The sequence below is a fragment of the Amphiprion ocellaris genome, chromosome 9 (genome assembly GCF_022539595.1).
Source record: "Amphiprion ocellaris isolate individual 3 ecotype Okinawa chromosome 9, ASM2253959v1, whole genome shotgun sequence".
NCBI lineage: Eukaryota > Metazoa > Chordata > Actinopteri > Pomacentridae > Amphiprion > Amphiprion ocellaris.
In genome coordinates this window covers 15,567,231-15,580,373 of record NC_072774.1, presented here as the reverse complement: position 1 = coordinate 15,580,373, position 13,143 = coordinate 15,567,231, and the positions used below count along the sequence as shown (strand labels likewise).

The window sequence follows — 13,143 nt, the reverse complement described above, 5'->3', positions numbered from 1 at the left end:
AGATTAATTTTGTCAATTAATTAATCAACAAGTCTCTGAAGGTCCACATGCCACTGTTTCTAAACTATCCCAGGCGTTATTAGTTACGGTTTAACCGGCATTTACAGAGCAAAACGCACACAGTCAGGGTACTTTTACTGAAAGCATGTGCTGCAGCGTATCACCATCCCATCCTCACAGGTGTCACCCTTTATCTCTCCTCCCCATCTTTCCTCTGTTCGCCTAACAAACTCAGTCGATCTGCCCTCTCTCCGCCGTGGCAGGTGTCCAGCCCAACTGCTGCCTCTCCAAAGACAACGAGACCTGATAGCAGGGAAACAGGAGCGAGCCGGCTGCATAACAAGGACTTATTATGATGATGAAATGTCCTACAAGGCCCCAAACACCCTCTTAAAGAAATCTCTCCCTCTGATAAGGGGAGTCTAACCCTCGCCCCGGAGCCGTGTGGAGATGGAGGAGGGTAAGGGAGGGGGTCCTAACCTGATTGGATCGGCGGCTTTGAGGGGGAGCACGTAACCAAATCAAATGGCCGTCAAGCCGCTGTCATGCATAATTAATTGGGCCTTCTACGACCAACTACACAGAAATCCATGGTCATTTGATTAGAGGGTTTTGGAGGACTCTCTGAAGTGCATCGCTGTCTGAGCTGCTTCCCTGCTCACCTCTCTATCTGCGAGGGTGGTGTCAGAGCGACGTCAGCCTGTATAACTTTAACATACAACAGAGACTAAACTTTCACTCGGGCTCCTTGGAAATTTTATGGGCTGTTTGTTGTTAGGACCAGCTCATGAAGTCCGCAGGAGTTGCTCACTCAGAAAGCTTTGCTGACAGTCACTGATCTGTAGATCCAGATAACCTGCAGTTCTCAGCAGGTGAAGTCAGACAAACACAGCAGAGTTCTGAGGCTAAATTCAGCAGCCGACAAGCTGATGTTTAGCAGCAAGGATGTAAACCAAGTTCACCACTGAGATATAGTTTCATTTGTTAATTAGCACTAAAGCTGAGGCTGATGGGAATGTTTGCAGACAGTTATATTTGCCCTCACGGCACTGTAGCTTGAGAAAACACATGCAATTAGACAAAAAACACGAGAAATCATCTTGAGTATTTAACAAAAAACACAACCAAATACAGAGACATGATGGGCAGTTTGGAAGATCTTGTCTTGGAAAACTCCTATGTTGGACAGTCAATTTCAGTAACTTCACGAGTGTCAAAAACTATTTCAACAAGCATGTCCCAGACATGTTAGTCACTATTTAACACCCCCTGGAAACATTTACAATGTAGTGTGTGTTGCTTTCAGATTGTTTCTGTTTGCAAATCTGCAACATTTTATTTCTAAATGCTGCACCTGTGTTGTCAAACTGGTGGAAATGCTTCCTTAGTTTGCATGTGCTTTGAGCTCTCAGGGCTCACTAGTAAATAGACTTTTAAAACAAGATTTTGACCTGAAAATGCTGATAGATTAAGTCATTCACCGTAAACATGAGTTTAAAATGTCAGGCCGTTCTGTTAAGCTGTCCTTCTGCTGGAATCATTTGTAACGTAGATATGCCACAGTTTGAAAAACAAAGTCAGACTGTTTGCCACTTTTATTTATTCTACTGATTGTTGTTCAGACTTATCTGCAGTTTTACGAAAGCTGGCAGATATCTTACATTTTACTGCACCATGTAAAGCACCTTGTGTATGATATGTGTTATACAAATACACTTGCCTAGAACTACTTTGCTCTCTGTATTTCATGCACGTTTTCCTGCTATTTAGATTCTCTAGACACCTTTGTTGGTATTTTAAAAATTATCAGGCACTTTATCCTGATTTTTGATTGGAGTTTGCATTTTTTATTTATATTTGTGACTTTCTTTGTTGTCTTTTTGCCAAATTTTTATATCATTTATTTGAATCTGGTCCAGATTGCTGTTTTTCACCTATTCTATTATTATTCCTGTCCCGTTACTATCAATATTATCATAGTTGCATTTTGGCTGAGCATCAGAACCATTTTTGAAAAGGTACGATGGAAAATAAACATTGAAATAAGAAAATGTTTGCCTACAACTTGAGGTAAAATCTCAACTTACAAAACACAAAAACCTATGATCATTAAAGTGTGCAAATTAGAAAACAAAGAAGTGAAACCGCTGAGATTTAGAACATCTGTATGGTGCTGCCTCCACCTGCAGGACATCTGAGGAACTACAGACAAAAGTAAAGGAAGTAAACCACAGAAGAGTCAAACTGCAGCAAGATTTTTATTCAAAAAAAGCTTATATTCAGGAATTAAAGATGCATATACTTACATGTGTAAATAGATATACTCAAATACACAAAGTGGGAAAACAATGTGCTTCAGTGGCTGCAATGTCCATATGCACATCGTATGCATACATGAAAATGTCTTCAGGTGTGTGTATGGGTTTTTTTTTCATGATTTGTTAAAGACACGCATCTCCCAATCATTCTGGGAAGAACTGTGTATTTTTTCCATCTGGCTCACACCCCTTTGAAAAGTTGACCTTGTCACTGCTCAAAATCGACGACAGCTCCTTCTGACGTCTCTCGTCATCGCCACGTCTCGATGAATTCATGATCGATAAAAGAAAAACAGAAACTTTCACAGCTGAAGCATTTACTCCATTAACACATTGTGACATTTCTTTTCTAAAAGTTCCTTTTGCTTTCGTACTCCCTGCAGCGACACTCTGCATCTGCTCTTCCACTTCATTTGTTAGCAGCAGGTAGGAGGTCTGTTGCTGACAGGCTGGGTTGGACAGCGTGGCCTGGGGGAGATGGGTATTTGACCACATAGGGGTATGTGAAGACGCTTTTGGGGTAAAATGGGTATTTGAGGCGGTAAAGGTGAAGGCTGGGAATCTCTGCAGCGCGGTACCTGTTGGCAAGAGGAGAGGCAGGGGGTCTACCTAGTTGGCAGCGTGGTTTCGTCCCTCAGGGATTAGCGAGGTGAAGAAGGTGCTGATGAAGGACCATGCGGTGGTGAGGAAACTTGGTTCGGGGATTGCAGCAGCAGCAGCCTGGGCCTGGTCCTCCAGTCCACCACCTCCTTCTTCACCACTGTCATCATCCTCTATCCCTTCGTCCATCAGACGTTCCTGAGACACCAGCAGGCAAAAACAAGTGTGGTTAGAGATGTTCCACTTCAGATATTAAGTTGCAGTCGTGTATATGTATCATATTTCTGTGCTTTTTGCTTTAGTTCACCAATTGACTGCTTGTGTGAAAGACATTTTTGTATTGTGGGCATCTCGCTAGAGTCAACACATCACCAAAAGGGAAATAGTGACTAACAAGAGATGTTGAAAATGGTGATGTGTTCACATGTGCAGGCATGAGGCATAAAAGTAAAACAACAAACACCAATAACAATGTGAACCTTCAAACAGAAGAAGTTACACAGCGGTTGTTGGTGTTAAGATAGATTTACAGTAATCTTGAATTGAGTCCAGTTGAAGTTCTTTGTTTAACCTCCCTTTCCAAACATGAAATATTGCTTTCCTATCTCTGTCTGTGTGCTGAAACAGGCAGCAGGTATGTGTCCTGTAGTCTGACGTTGAGATGAGTGGATAAACGGAAAGAATTTCTCGCAAGTAGGTGGTGCACGCTCAGCAGATGTAGTTCTGCACAGAAATGTAGTCCTTATGTATCCCATGTAATATGAGTGTTAACAGGTGCAAGTACGGATTTCTGGTACAATTTTAACTACCTCTGAGGTGCATGGAGAAGGGAGAAAGTCTGAAAAGCAGCATCAGAAGTAGAGAGAACAATTTGGCTCTGAGACCAAAGACAAAGGATATGCTGCAGAAAAATAAACTAGTGTGAAGGTTGTGTTTCAGCATTTGTTGCAGTTACACTCAGTACATATTTGACTTATAGACACTCTGCAGACAAAATTGAACAGCCTTAGCAGTCTGACAAATAAACATCGGATTAATAGCTGTTAACCTTCAAAAGCAACAAATTGTACAGACAAGTCAAGACACAAAAGCAGCCAAACTGAAATACAATCTTCCACTCACCATTTCCTGCATGTCCTGGTGTCTCTCTGCTTCCTCCTGAGGAGCCCCAGCCCTTTCTGCTCCTCTGAGGTTCTGCTGCTCTGGCCTGAAGGGAAACCAACCAGCCTGGTGCCTAAAAATAAAAACAAAACATTGTCTTACACTTGACTTTGAAGCTTGTTGTACATGAGATATCCTGTAATCCTCTGTACACCTGCCAAACATTTTGTAATGTACATTTTGAAAGTCTGACTCATTCAACACTGGTAAAAACTGACTTTGGATATAAAAAAAAAACCCAAACCCTCAATATAGATGTGAAAAATAAGTACTGTCAAATTTTCTTCTGTGTTCTGCAGCAGTGACTCACAGGTAGACGAGCAGCATGGCACCGACCACCATGATGAAACGGCTAAAGGAGGAGTAGAAGTAGACGATGCTGAGCAGGACGCCGGCGCGAGACACTGTGTACAGCCAGTCCAGCCAGTCACGGTTCAGCTCGTCATCGTTCAACACCGCACCGCCCTGCGCGTTCATCTGGATGGGGTTGGCAGGCTGGTTCTCCGGTAGGGGGTTGGGGGCCTGGTTGGGCCCCAGCGGCGGCTGCACGGCTTCGTTGGGTTGAGGGGGCTGGAGGGGTGAGGGGGAAGAGGGAGGAGAGGCGCTGGGAGGCTGAGAGGCGGCTACTGCTGCTTGACTGAGAAGAGGGAGGAAGAAGAGAAAAATGTAATTCCCTCTGGCCAAGCCCTGACTTGTAGGAGTGTTGACAGGGTAACAGTGACCAGCTGTGAACATCTACAGACGTTTCTTTCACTTACTATTGCATGTAGTAATGACGAGCGTACATCTGCTGCCACCACAGCATCTGCATTGGCATGTACATGGGGTGGGGGGGCATGTTGGCAGGAAGGCCGCCTTGGAAAGCGACCTGGGCTGCATCAGGCCTGTGGAAGGATGTCATGTTTGTTAATAAATATAATAACACAGAGTAAGCCAACATTGTTTTCGGATTTTCAGAGTGCTTCAACTAGTTGCTTGTAGTGTGAGATTCCCTGAGCTGATTTTACAGTTCTGCTTTTGGTCTAATACAGTCCAACACAACACACCACAAAGCTGGACTGACCACTCTGTGTGATCAGCACCTCACTGACAACTGCTTACAGGTATGTAGTGCCCCTATGTCATAGTAGGTCCTCTTTTTATGGTATTTCAGTAAACATTTTAACACAAATCACTACATATTTCTTTTTATTTCATCAAAACTGACACATTTTAGCACAGAGGGGAAATCCTCAGATGACTTTTCTACAGTGTGCAATAATCAACTCGTAAGCAACAGGTGTGGCTTCCTGTAATGAGCAGATCAAACAAGTTTCTTCAGTGAATGTATGTCTGGTTTTGTTTTACCCACTGAACTGATCTGATGTTTCACAAGAACTTAATGATGTTTCCTGTAAGTCAAATTTGAGCTTGCCTCGCATTGCAAGTAGCCACCTGGCACCCCTGTTTTTAATTTAATAAGTTTGAAGAAGTAAAGGAATTATCAACTGATTTGGGGTGTGAAAATGTTTTTACTTTTAAACTTGTTTTTGGTTTTATGCACCCAGTTCTTCCCTGCCTTGTCTTTGTTTGGTTGTGTGTGACGTTTTTAATTTCTAGCACAACAAAGCAAAGATGAACAGTACAGAAAATGTATCATGCTGTAATGTGAACACTTGCTTACCACTGAGGGACACCAGCGGCGCTCTGAGGATTGTACTGGGGGAAACCGCCACGATACCTCAACCCGTCATAATTCCCAGGGACAGAAGAGGAGGACGAAGGGGAAGAACCTGGCTGGCTGTCCTGATTTGGTGTGGTGGCAGGGGAGGTGGAGCCAGTGCTGTCTGAACTCTGTGACGAGATGCGAACGCCAATCATTAAATCATCAATACACAGAAAACAGAACAGGATCAATCGAGATGAACTGCAGCTCGCCTAGACAGAAGACGAGAGGAGCAGCGGACAAAGAAAACTGTTTCCAGCAGTCTGACAACACATTCTGTTAAATCGGATCCTGATTTAATAAAATGTTATCAGACCAATCTATTAGCTTGTATGCAGTCTCCACTTGTTTTAATAATGACAGAGTAACCCATTAAAACGCTACAGACGCTATCTGCTTGCCACTGTATATAAATCTGCAGTCGCTCTCAAATTACATAATTAAAAATGTAATAAATAGTCAAATATAATAATAACAATATATTTTATTTGTATAGCGCTTTTCAAAAATACTTAAAGACATTTTACATAAATATACTAAATATACAGGAAAGCGTATCGTTTACTCACGCTGGAATCAGAGGCAGATGAGCTGGAAGGACTTCGAGGCATGGGCGAGCCTGGGGGACTATGAGACGTACATACTAGATGCATCATGTGATATTCATCCTGCTGTGGGTCAACAAGGCCAGGGAACAACCCGGCGACGTGGGAGACAGAAGAAGAGGAGGACGAGGTGGAGGTAGCAAAAGAGCAGAGACACAACGCAAGGAACAGAGAAAGGGGAAGGATTAGTGTGGAAAGGACCAGAATTCCGACACAATGCTCAGCCTTTGTTGGTAGCACGCATCAGATCAGCGATTGTTTCCCATGAGCCTGTTTCAGTTCCCCCACAGATGGGTGCACATAGAGACAAGTGCACGGGCAACAACTGCAGTCTTAAAAGCTGTCGACAGAGGAAGGACAAAGAACCGCACACAAGCACACACCTCCTGCACACCAACACACACACACACAGTGAAACACCTCCTGATTTCACTATGTGTGTGTGTGTGTGTGTGTGTGTGTGTGTGTGTGTGTGTGTGTATGTGTGTGTGTGTGTGTGTGTGTGTGTGTATGGGTTGTTATTTGAACACAAAGACAGTTTGAGTATATATTTATGGGCACTCTCTTCTTGATTTCTCCATAGTATTAAAACATGCACAACAATAACAGTAAAAAGTTTGGTTTTACTGCACATTAGAGAAGAATTTATTGTGGATATTTTAGTAAAATGTCTTTGATCTCTACTTCGATAATGTAATAAGTTTTCGGTGTTATATCACCTCAGTGATATTATGGTGTGCTATAAGCTATTGCCACTAATACTGTTACCAATGTGATTAACATTTTGTGCCATCATAGGTTTTGTTTATACCAGGATTTTTGGGAGATTAGGCCTTGAAGTGCCTATGTGCAACATTAAGCATGATTTGTCCACGTACAGTAAAGGAAAAGAGTCCATGTTAACTTATTTCACAGCAATCTGTGCATCTTTCTGTTATTTCTAGCCACAGGATAAACAAAATTGTCTATGATGCTTAAGGTAATTAAATCCCACTTAGAAGAAATAATTTAAAGATTTTTTAATTCTCATTTCTTATCATTTCAGTGCCGGTGACTTTCCTTTGGCACTGGCTAACACCTCTTTGGGGACGACAGAAACTCATCCGTGCGGGAAAAACTAACTACTAAACCAAATATCATCCATGCAAAACAATTCCCACGCATTTCCTTGCAGACAAAGAAAATAAGCTTGGTGTCAGCTCTTACCTTTCTGAGCACGTCTCTGAGCTGCAGGTGGTCTTGGAGCAGCCTCCCTGAGTACACCAGCCGCTGGTCTTTGGATAGCTACACGACACAAACAGCATAAAGCAGTGTAAATGCATTTTGATTTATTCAATAAAACACCCACCTAACAGCGACAGGTAAGTATGTTTAGATTACCGGTTTACCTAACAATCCCAGCCTGTTTGTTAATAGTGTAACCAGAAAATACTTTGCAAAAAATGCTGCAGCTCCTCTTGAGAGACTAAGTGAAAGTGATACTGCAAACCTGGGCCTCGGAGCTAAAATTAACCCCAAACATCAACAAATGTGTTTTCAGGAACCTCTGCCAGCCCACCATAATCCTATAAACTATTTCTGAGCGGAAACATCAGCTTGCTCTTATTTCCAGCTGGGAGACCTTGTTGTAGGGTGGAACAGTGGAACGTCAAATCTGTAATGTGTGTAAAGTGATTTGGATTAGATAGCGGAGTTGGATTAGATTTCAAAGCTTCCTAAAAACATACCCACTGTGTATTAGTCATATTCTCTTTTCGTCAAAGGGCTTTCACTTCTCTACAATTCAGTCGCTGAATGATAGAAAACTGACAACTGAATAATAAGAGGAACTGAATGGTTATCATCTCGTTCTTGCTGGCAAATCAAAGCAAATGTTGTATTTATGTGATCTGTCTTTGCTTTTCTTTACAGTATTTTTCCTTTTAAAGCAGGACCAGACCATCACCCACACAGACAGGATGAATATGTATACAAAAGTACCTGAGTCTTGTATGTTTGTGCATGAAGTTCCTTTATATTTCTAGAAAAATGCTTCTGACTAAACTGGGATGACCCTCTGGGTAAAATACAGCTCTACAAAAATGACCCTCATTATAGCACACTGTTTGTTGCTATGGTTACACAGCATTTATTTGAGCTTCTTGTTTCTACTATTACAAAATATGGAAGTGGTTTTCAGAGTCCTGACCATTCTTTCACGAAGAAAGCTGATCAGAAACTGCATTCCTAACGTTTAAATCAGGAATATCTGAAGTGGTCAGAAAAGAGGACAATGCTCAAATTATTTTTTGTTTAATTCTGAGTGTTCTGCACAGCAAAATGGGTCAAAAACTTTGTAACTTGAGGAAATAGAAATATAAAGTGCTCCAAAGCAACGAATGAGGTTGTTAATGAAATCCAAACAACAAACTCACCTGAAGAGGAGATTTGTTTTCAGAAAACGTGAGCAGGAGGCAGCAGTTCTATTATGTTTAAACCATCCCCATACGCCTGCTTACAGCCTAAACAGACTCTACTACAGACTGAGGCATTGTATTTAGTCACATGATTGTTTAGAGCACACTAAGCATACCTTTGGTGCACGGGAAACTGGCTAAAGTTGCAGAAGTGGAAAGTCTCTTTGAACGTTTGATTATATTAATTCAAGCTGACGACAGCCACTGTGTGGAACTAGAAACTTTTTACAGCTACTTTTTAACTATTTGTTAAAACAACTAAAATGTGCATTATTTTGAAGGATATTTATTTTACTTTAGTTAATATAATGAAATAGAGTATTTGCTTACAACTGAAAAGATATATAATTTACTCTATGATCAGAAAATTAATCATTGATTACTTTGATAATCCTAAAAATTTATTTTTCACAAAAAACATGCCACATTTTTGCTTCTCCTTCTCTTTGCTACATTAGAGTTAACTGTATATCATTGGACAATAAAACGATTGAAAGACATCAGATTAGGCTCTCAGAAAATGTGCTGGACATGTTTTACTGTTTGTGACATTGTGCAAGCTAACCAGTTATTCAATTACAAGCAAAAATGAATAAAAAACGAATTGAAAATGCCAAACACTGATATTTGCTGAATCTGCTGAAAGGCCAAAACAAATCTTGACATCTTTTTGGTCCAACCTTTTAGGGAGTGTTAAGCTCTATTATTAAGCACTGTTTATATCAGTTAAATTCCACATCAAACAACAACGTAGCTGAGAAACAAAGAGCTACTTACTGGCTTACTAGGGTACACATTGGAGATGTGACTCTTCAACCTCTCCACGGTCCAGTTGAGGAAGCAGTTAATGGTCTGGTCTTCATACTTCTGGTTGGGGGCCTTAATGACCAGGGTTACAGGACTATCAACTGTCCCAGAGTCCATGGCTCATATTATTAGCAGGGAGGGCTCTGAAGAACCGTTAGTGTTACAACTCAGGACACACCTGAGGAGAAAGCACCCTTAAATTCTGTCCATTCTGGGCCCTGCACTACACCTAAAACAGTCCCTGCTGTGGGTAAGGGGGAACGGTTCCCCCTCTACAACATCTGCTCCATCTGTAGACCTGTTGCTGGTTTCCAGCTAGATTAGTAGGAATTCTCCTGGTGATAGTCCTTGGCTTTCTGGTGAAAAGAGAGAGGAGTTTTCTTAGATATGTAAATGCACAACTTTTGCTACTATTTGTACAAACTATGTATATTTTTAGAAACCATTTTTTCATGCTCCCAAACACTTTTGATTTATTTATGTTTCAGTTCCGCTGTTTGAAATGAAACACAAACCTATTCTTCAAGAAGGATATCATCTTCAGTTCTGGTTGAACTGATTTAAAATAGGCCATGATTTTTTTTTTGATCACTGCATGACCTCACATTTGTTTGCTTTCTTGCTTTTTGTTTCTTGTGTGATGTCCTTTTCAAACGAAAAGGCAAAAAACCAGGATAAAACTGGTGTTTATTTTGCTTTATGATGGAGGCTGCCACTTATGTCGACAGACTTTAGATGATGTGACATATCCATGTTTGGTTACATTTCAGTATTAATAAACAAGCAAGTTTGGAGCTTCCAGAAAAATCCCAGTGTTCTCTGTCATATTTACAACTTGGATGAAATGCACTCTTGCAGTGCTGTATTCCTGTACTACATATATCAGATTTGTTTATTGAAAATATATGGTCATAGTTTGCAATCTAAATATACACTACTTCCTCATTTCTGTTGCTGTCTACAAACCCCAAAAAGTTTGTCTCGGAATATTGTTGACCTTTTCTACCTGTTCGGCGACACTCATCCAGTACAACAATCCATCCATCCATCATCTCTACACTGTTTAATCCTCATTAGGGTTGCAGGGGGTACAACAATTGCACTCCATCACACTTCAAAATAAACCACAGTATTATTCAGTATTTCACATATTTCTGAATATCTGTATCATTAATTGGTTATAACTAATTTCTGATAAAATGAATCCATTGTAAAAAGTGCTGCTTTGGCTCTGATGCCTCTCTAAATCTGTAGTCAATCTGTAATCTTAAATAATGTCAAGTGATCTGATAGGTCACATGTCACATAACAATGTAGTATACAATAACTGTGAACAGTTATGTCAAATAAAAATATGTATACTGTTATTGAACAAAGGTATTTCCATAAAGTTTAGTGTTGAAGTTTGTATTATTCTAGATTTTGACGGGAAGATTTTAATATTTACTATTTCAAATGTATGCTGAATACAAAAATCTGTTATTAGTCTCCTTGGTTATTAAAAAACGACATCAGGCCTGAAAAAAAGCCTTTTGGTTCCTACAAAGTATATCAGGCTTTGGCTGAACACAAAAACATCCTTGTAAGTGGAATCACTTTAAAATTAGTTCAGATCGTTTCACAATATTTTTGTCAGTTAAAAAAACTGAATATGACAACATCTATATTTTAGCAATACAGATTGTCTCATGTGGTAAAGTAACTTGACAGTTGATCTGTTCAACACAAGTTATCAAGAAAATACAATGCACTTCCAAAGAGAAGTTAACCGCTGTTGTGGTGGGGGTCATAAGTTTCGGTTCACACTTCCTGACACCTGCCATGTTGCATCATCTTTACAGAAAACTGTCAAAACAACTCACTAACTATAAATCAAGTGTAGTCAGGCTAAACCAGGAGATAGTTACCTTTGATAATGACGTTGTTTACCATTTAACCCTTCACGTTGAGAAATACACTGAGGAAACTATGTATATAAGGCAGATCACCTCGAGTAGCTCTGCTTATATTTTGACCCTTATTATGGCTCTAGAGTTAGCTTGTTGGCTAATGCTAGCTTTGCAATGGCTTGCTAGCAAATCGGTTAGCCTAGCAAACCGTTCGGGCAGTGACAACATATTTAACAGTCTAACTCTAAAAACCGAAGCCAGGTTATCGCCTCAGAGAGTTTTCTCCTTTTACCTGCTTACTCTTCTGGTAGCGTCGTCTCTTCGTCCCAGCTCGGCTCCCCTGCCTTGTTGTTGTAATGTCGGGTGTGAGAGCGGAAAACACGTCACCATCCCCTTTACAACAGCTGATCAGTGAGAGAGAGAGAGAGAGAAAAGAAAAGCTCATAAGAAGGCAGGGAGCCGTTTGCAGTCCGAGTATATTCAAACTCACAGTCCTCACGCTGCTAAACCCACAACATAAAATCACAGTAATAGCTTTAAAATTACTATTACGGAAGCAATTTAGTTAATTGTAGTTAGCATAGCTAGCTAGCTAGCAGGGAGGTGTTTATAGCTCAGTGGTTGCTAGGAGACACACAGGAAGTGAGAGGTGACACTGACAGAGGGTGTTGCACCAAAATATGTGACCTTTGACCACTACAAACATTTTTATCACATTTTCTGCATATACTTTTGGCTTATTGTACATATACTACTACTACTACTACTAATAATAATAATAATAATAATAATAATAATAATAATAATAATAATAATTTTATTTGGGATCAATTTCTGTAAATGTATGTGTGATCAATCCTACATAATAAACTCATCACTGTATTTATGCGATCCAAAGTGGTGCCTATTGTATTTCACTGAAGTCACAAAAACACTTCATCTATGTTCTAAACATATATTTAATATTTCATACAGATAACAGCTTTATACATTTTTACTGCAGCACTTCTCGTTATTTTCTTGTTGTTTTTTAGTGAATCACTGTATGCCAAATTGTCATGTTTTTACTCATTCAGTTCCCCATGTGTACTAATATACATTAAGCAGTACAGTACAGTAACTAATACAAGCTTTTTAGCTAACCCTCAATTGCTTAAAATCTACAACATTGCTAAATTCATGCTTTTGTAATTTTTGATAAAGCTCACAAGAAAATTACATAAAATTTAAATGACATAAATTGAGTAAACCCAAGATACTGTTGGAAATCATAACGAAGTGTGTGTCCAAGCAGGCTGTTTTAACTATGTGTTTACATATATTTAATGGACATATGGAAATATAGGATCATAGAATCTAGAAAACAACAAAGATAATTGTTTTGGAGAGTCAAAGTCTCACAAGACGCTTTGATAAGAATGTTCTGTGCACCCTTCATGTGTCATTGACAAGAGAAGTTAATCCTTGAATTTCCCTTGGGATTAATAAAGTATCTATCTATCTATCTATCTATCTATCTATCTATCTATCTATCTATCTATCTATCTATCCTTTCTGTCCTGACGTTAGATGACCTTGGAACCAGCTTGTTTTGTTATAGGC

The 13,143-nt window shown here is 40.0% G+C and overlaps 1 protein-coding gene across 3 annotated transcripts; it reads right to left on the bottom strand.

Moving 5' to 3' along the window:
- Positions 1 to 2,239: 2,239 nt before the first annotated feature.
- Positions 2,240 to 11,983, bottom strand: herpud2 (HERPUD family member 2). Of its 3 annotated transcripts, XM_055013973.1 has the most exons (10): positions 11,834 to 11,983; positions 9,623 to 10,008; positions 7,596 to 7,673; positions 6,354 to 6,455; positions 5,743 to 5,912; positions 4,838 to 4,963; positions 4,390 to 4,716; positions 4,041 to 4,152; positions 2,897 to 3,116; positions 2,240 to 2,786 (listed from the first exon to the last, which is right to left on the bottom strand). In XM_055013973.1, exons 2-9 carry the CDS (start codon positions 9,767 to 9,769, stop codon positions 2,928 to 2,930), a joined length of 1,251 nt encoding a protein of 416 aa, XP_054869948.1. In that variant the 5' UTR covers positions 9,770 to 10,008; positions 11,834 to 11,983; the 3' UTR covers positions 2,240 to 2,786; positions 2,897 to 2,927. The 3 variants fall into 3 exon arrangements, with proteins under 3 accessions (XP_054869948.1, XP_023155502.2, XP_035799543.2); XM_023299734.3 differs by having other exon boundaries at positions 2,240 to 3,116; XM_035943650.2 differs by having other exon boundaries at positions 2,240 to 3,116; positions 6,354 to 6,452.
- Positions 11,984 to 13,143: the final 1,160 nt, after the last annotated feature.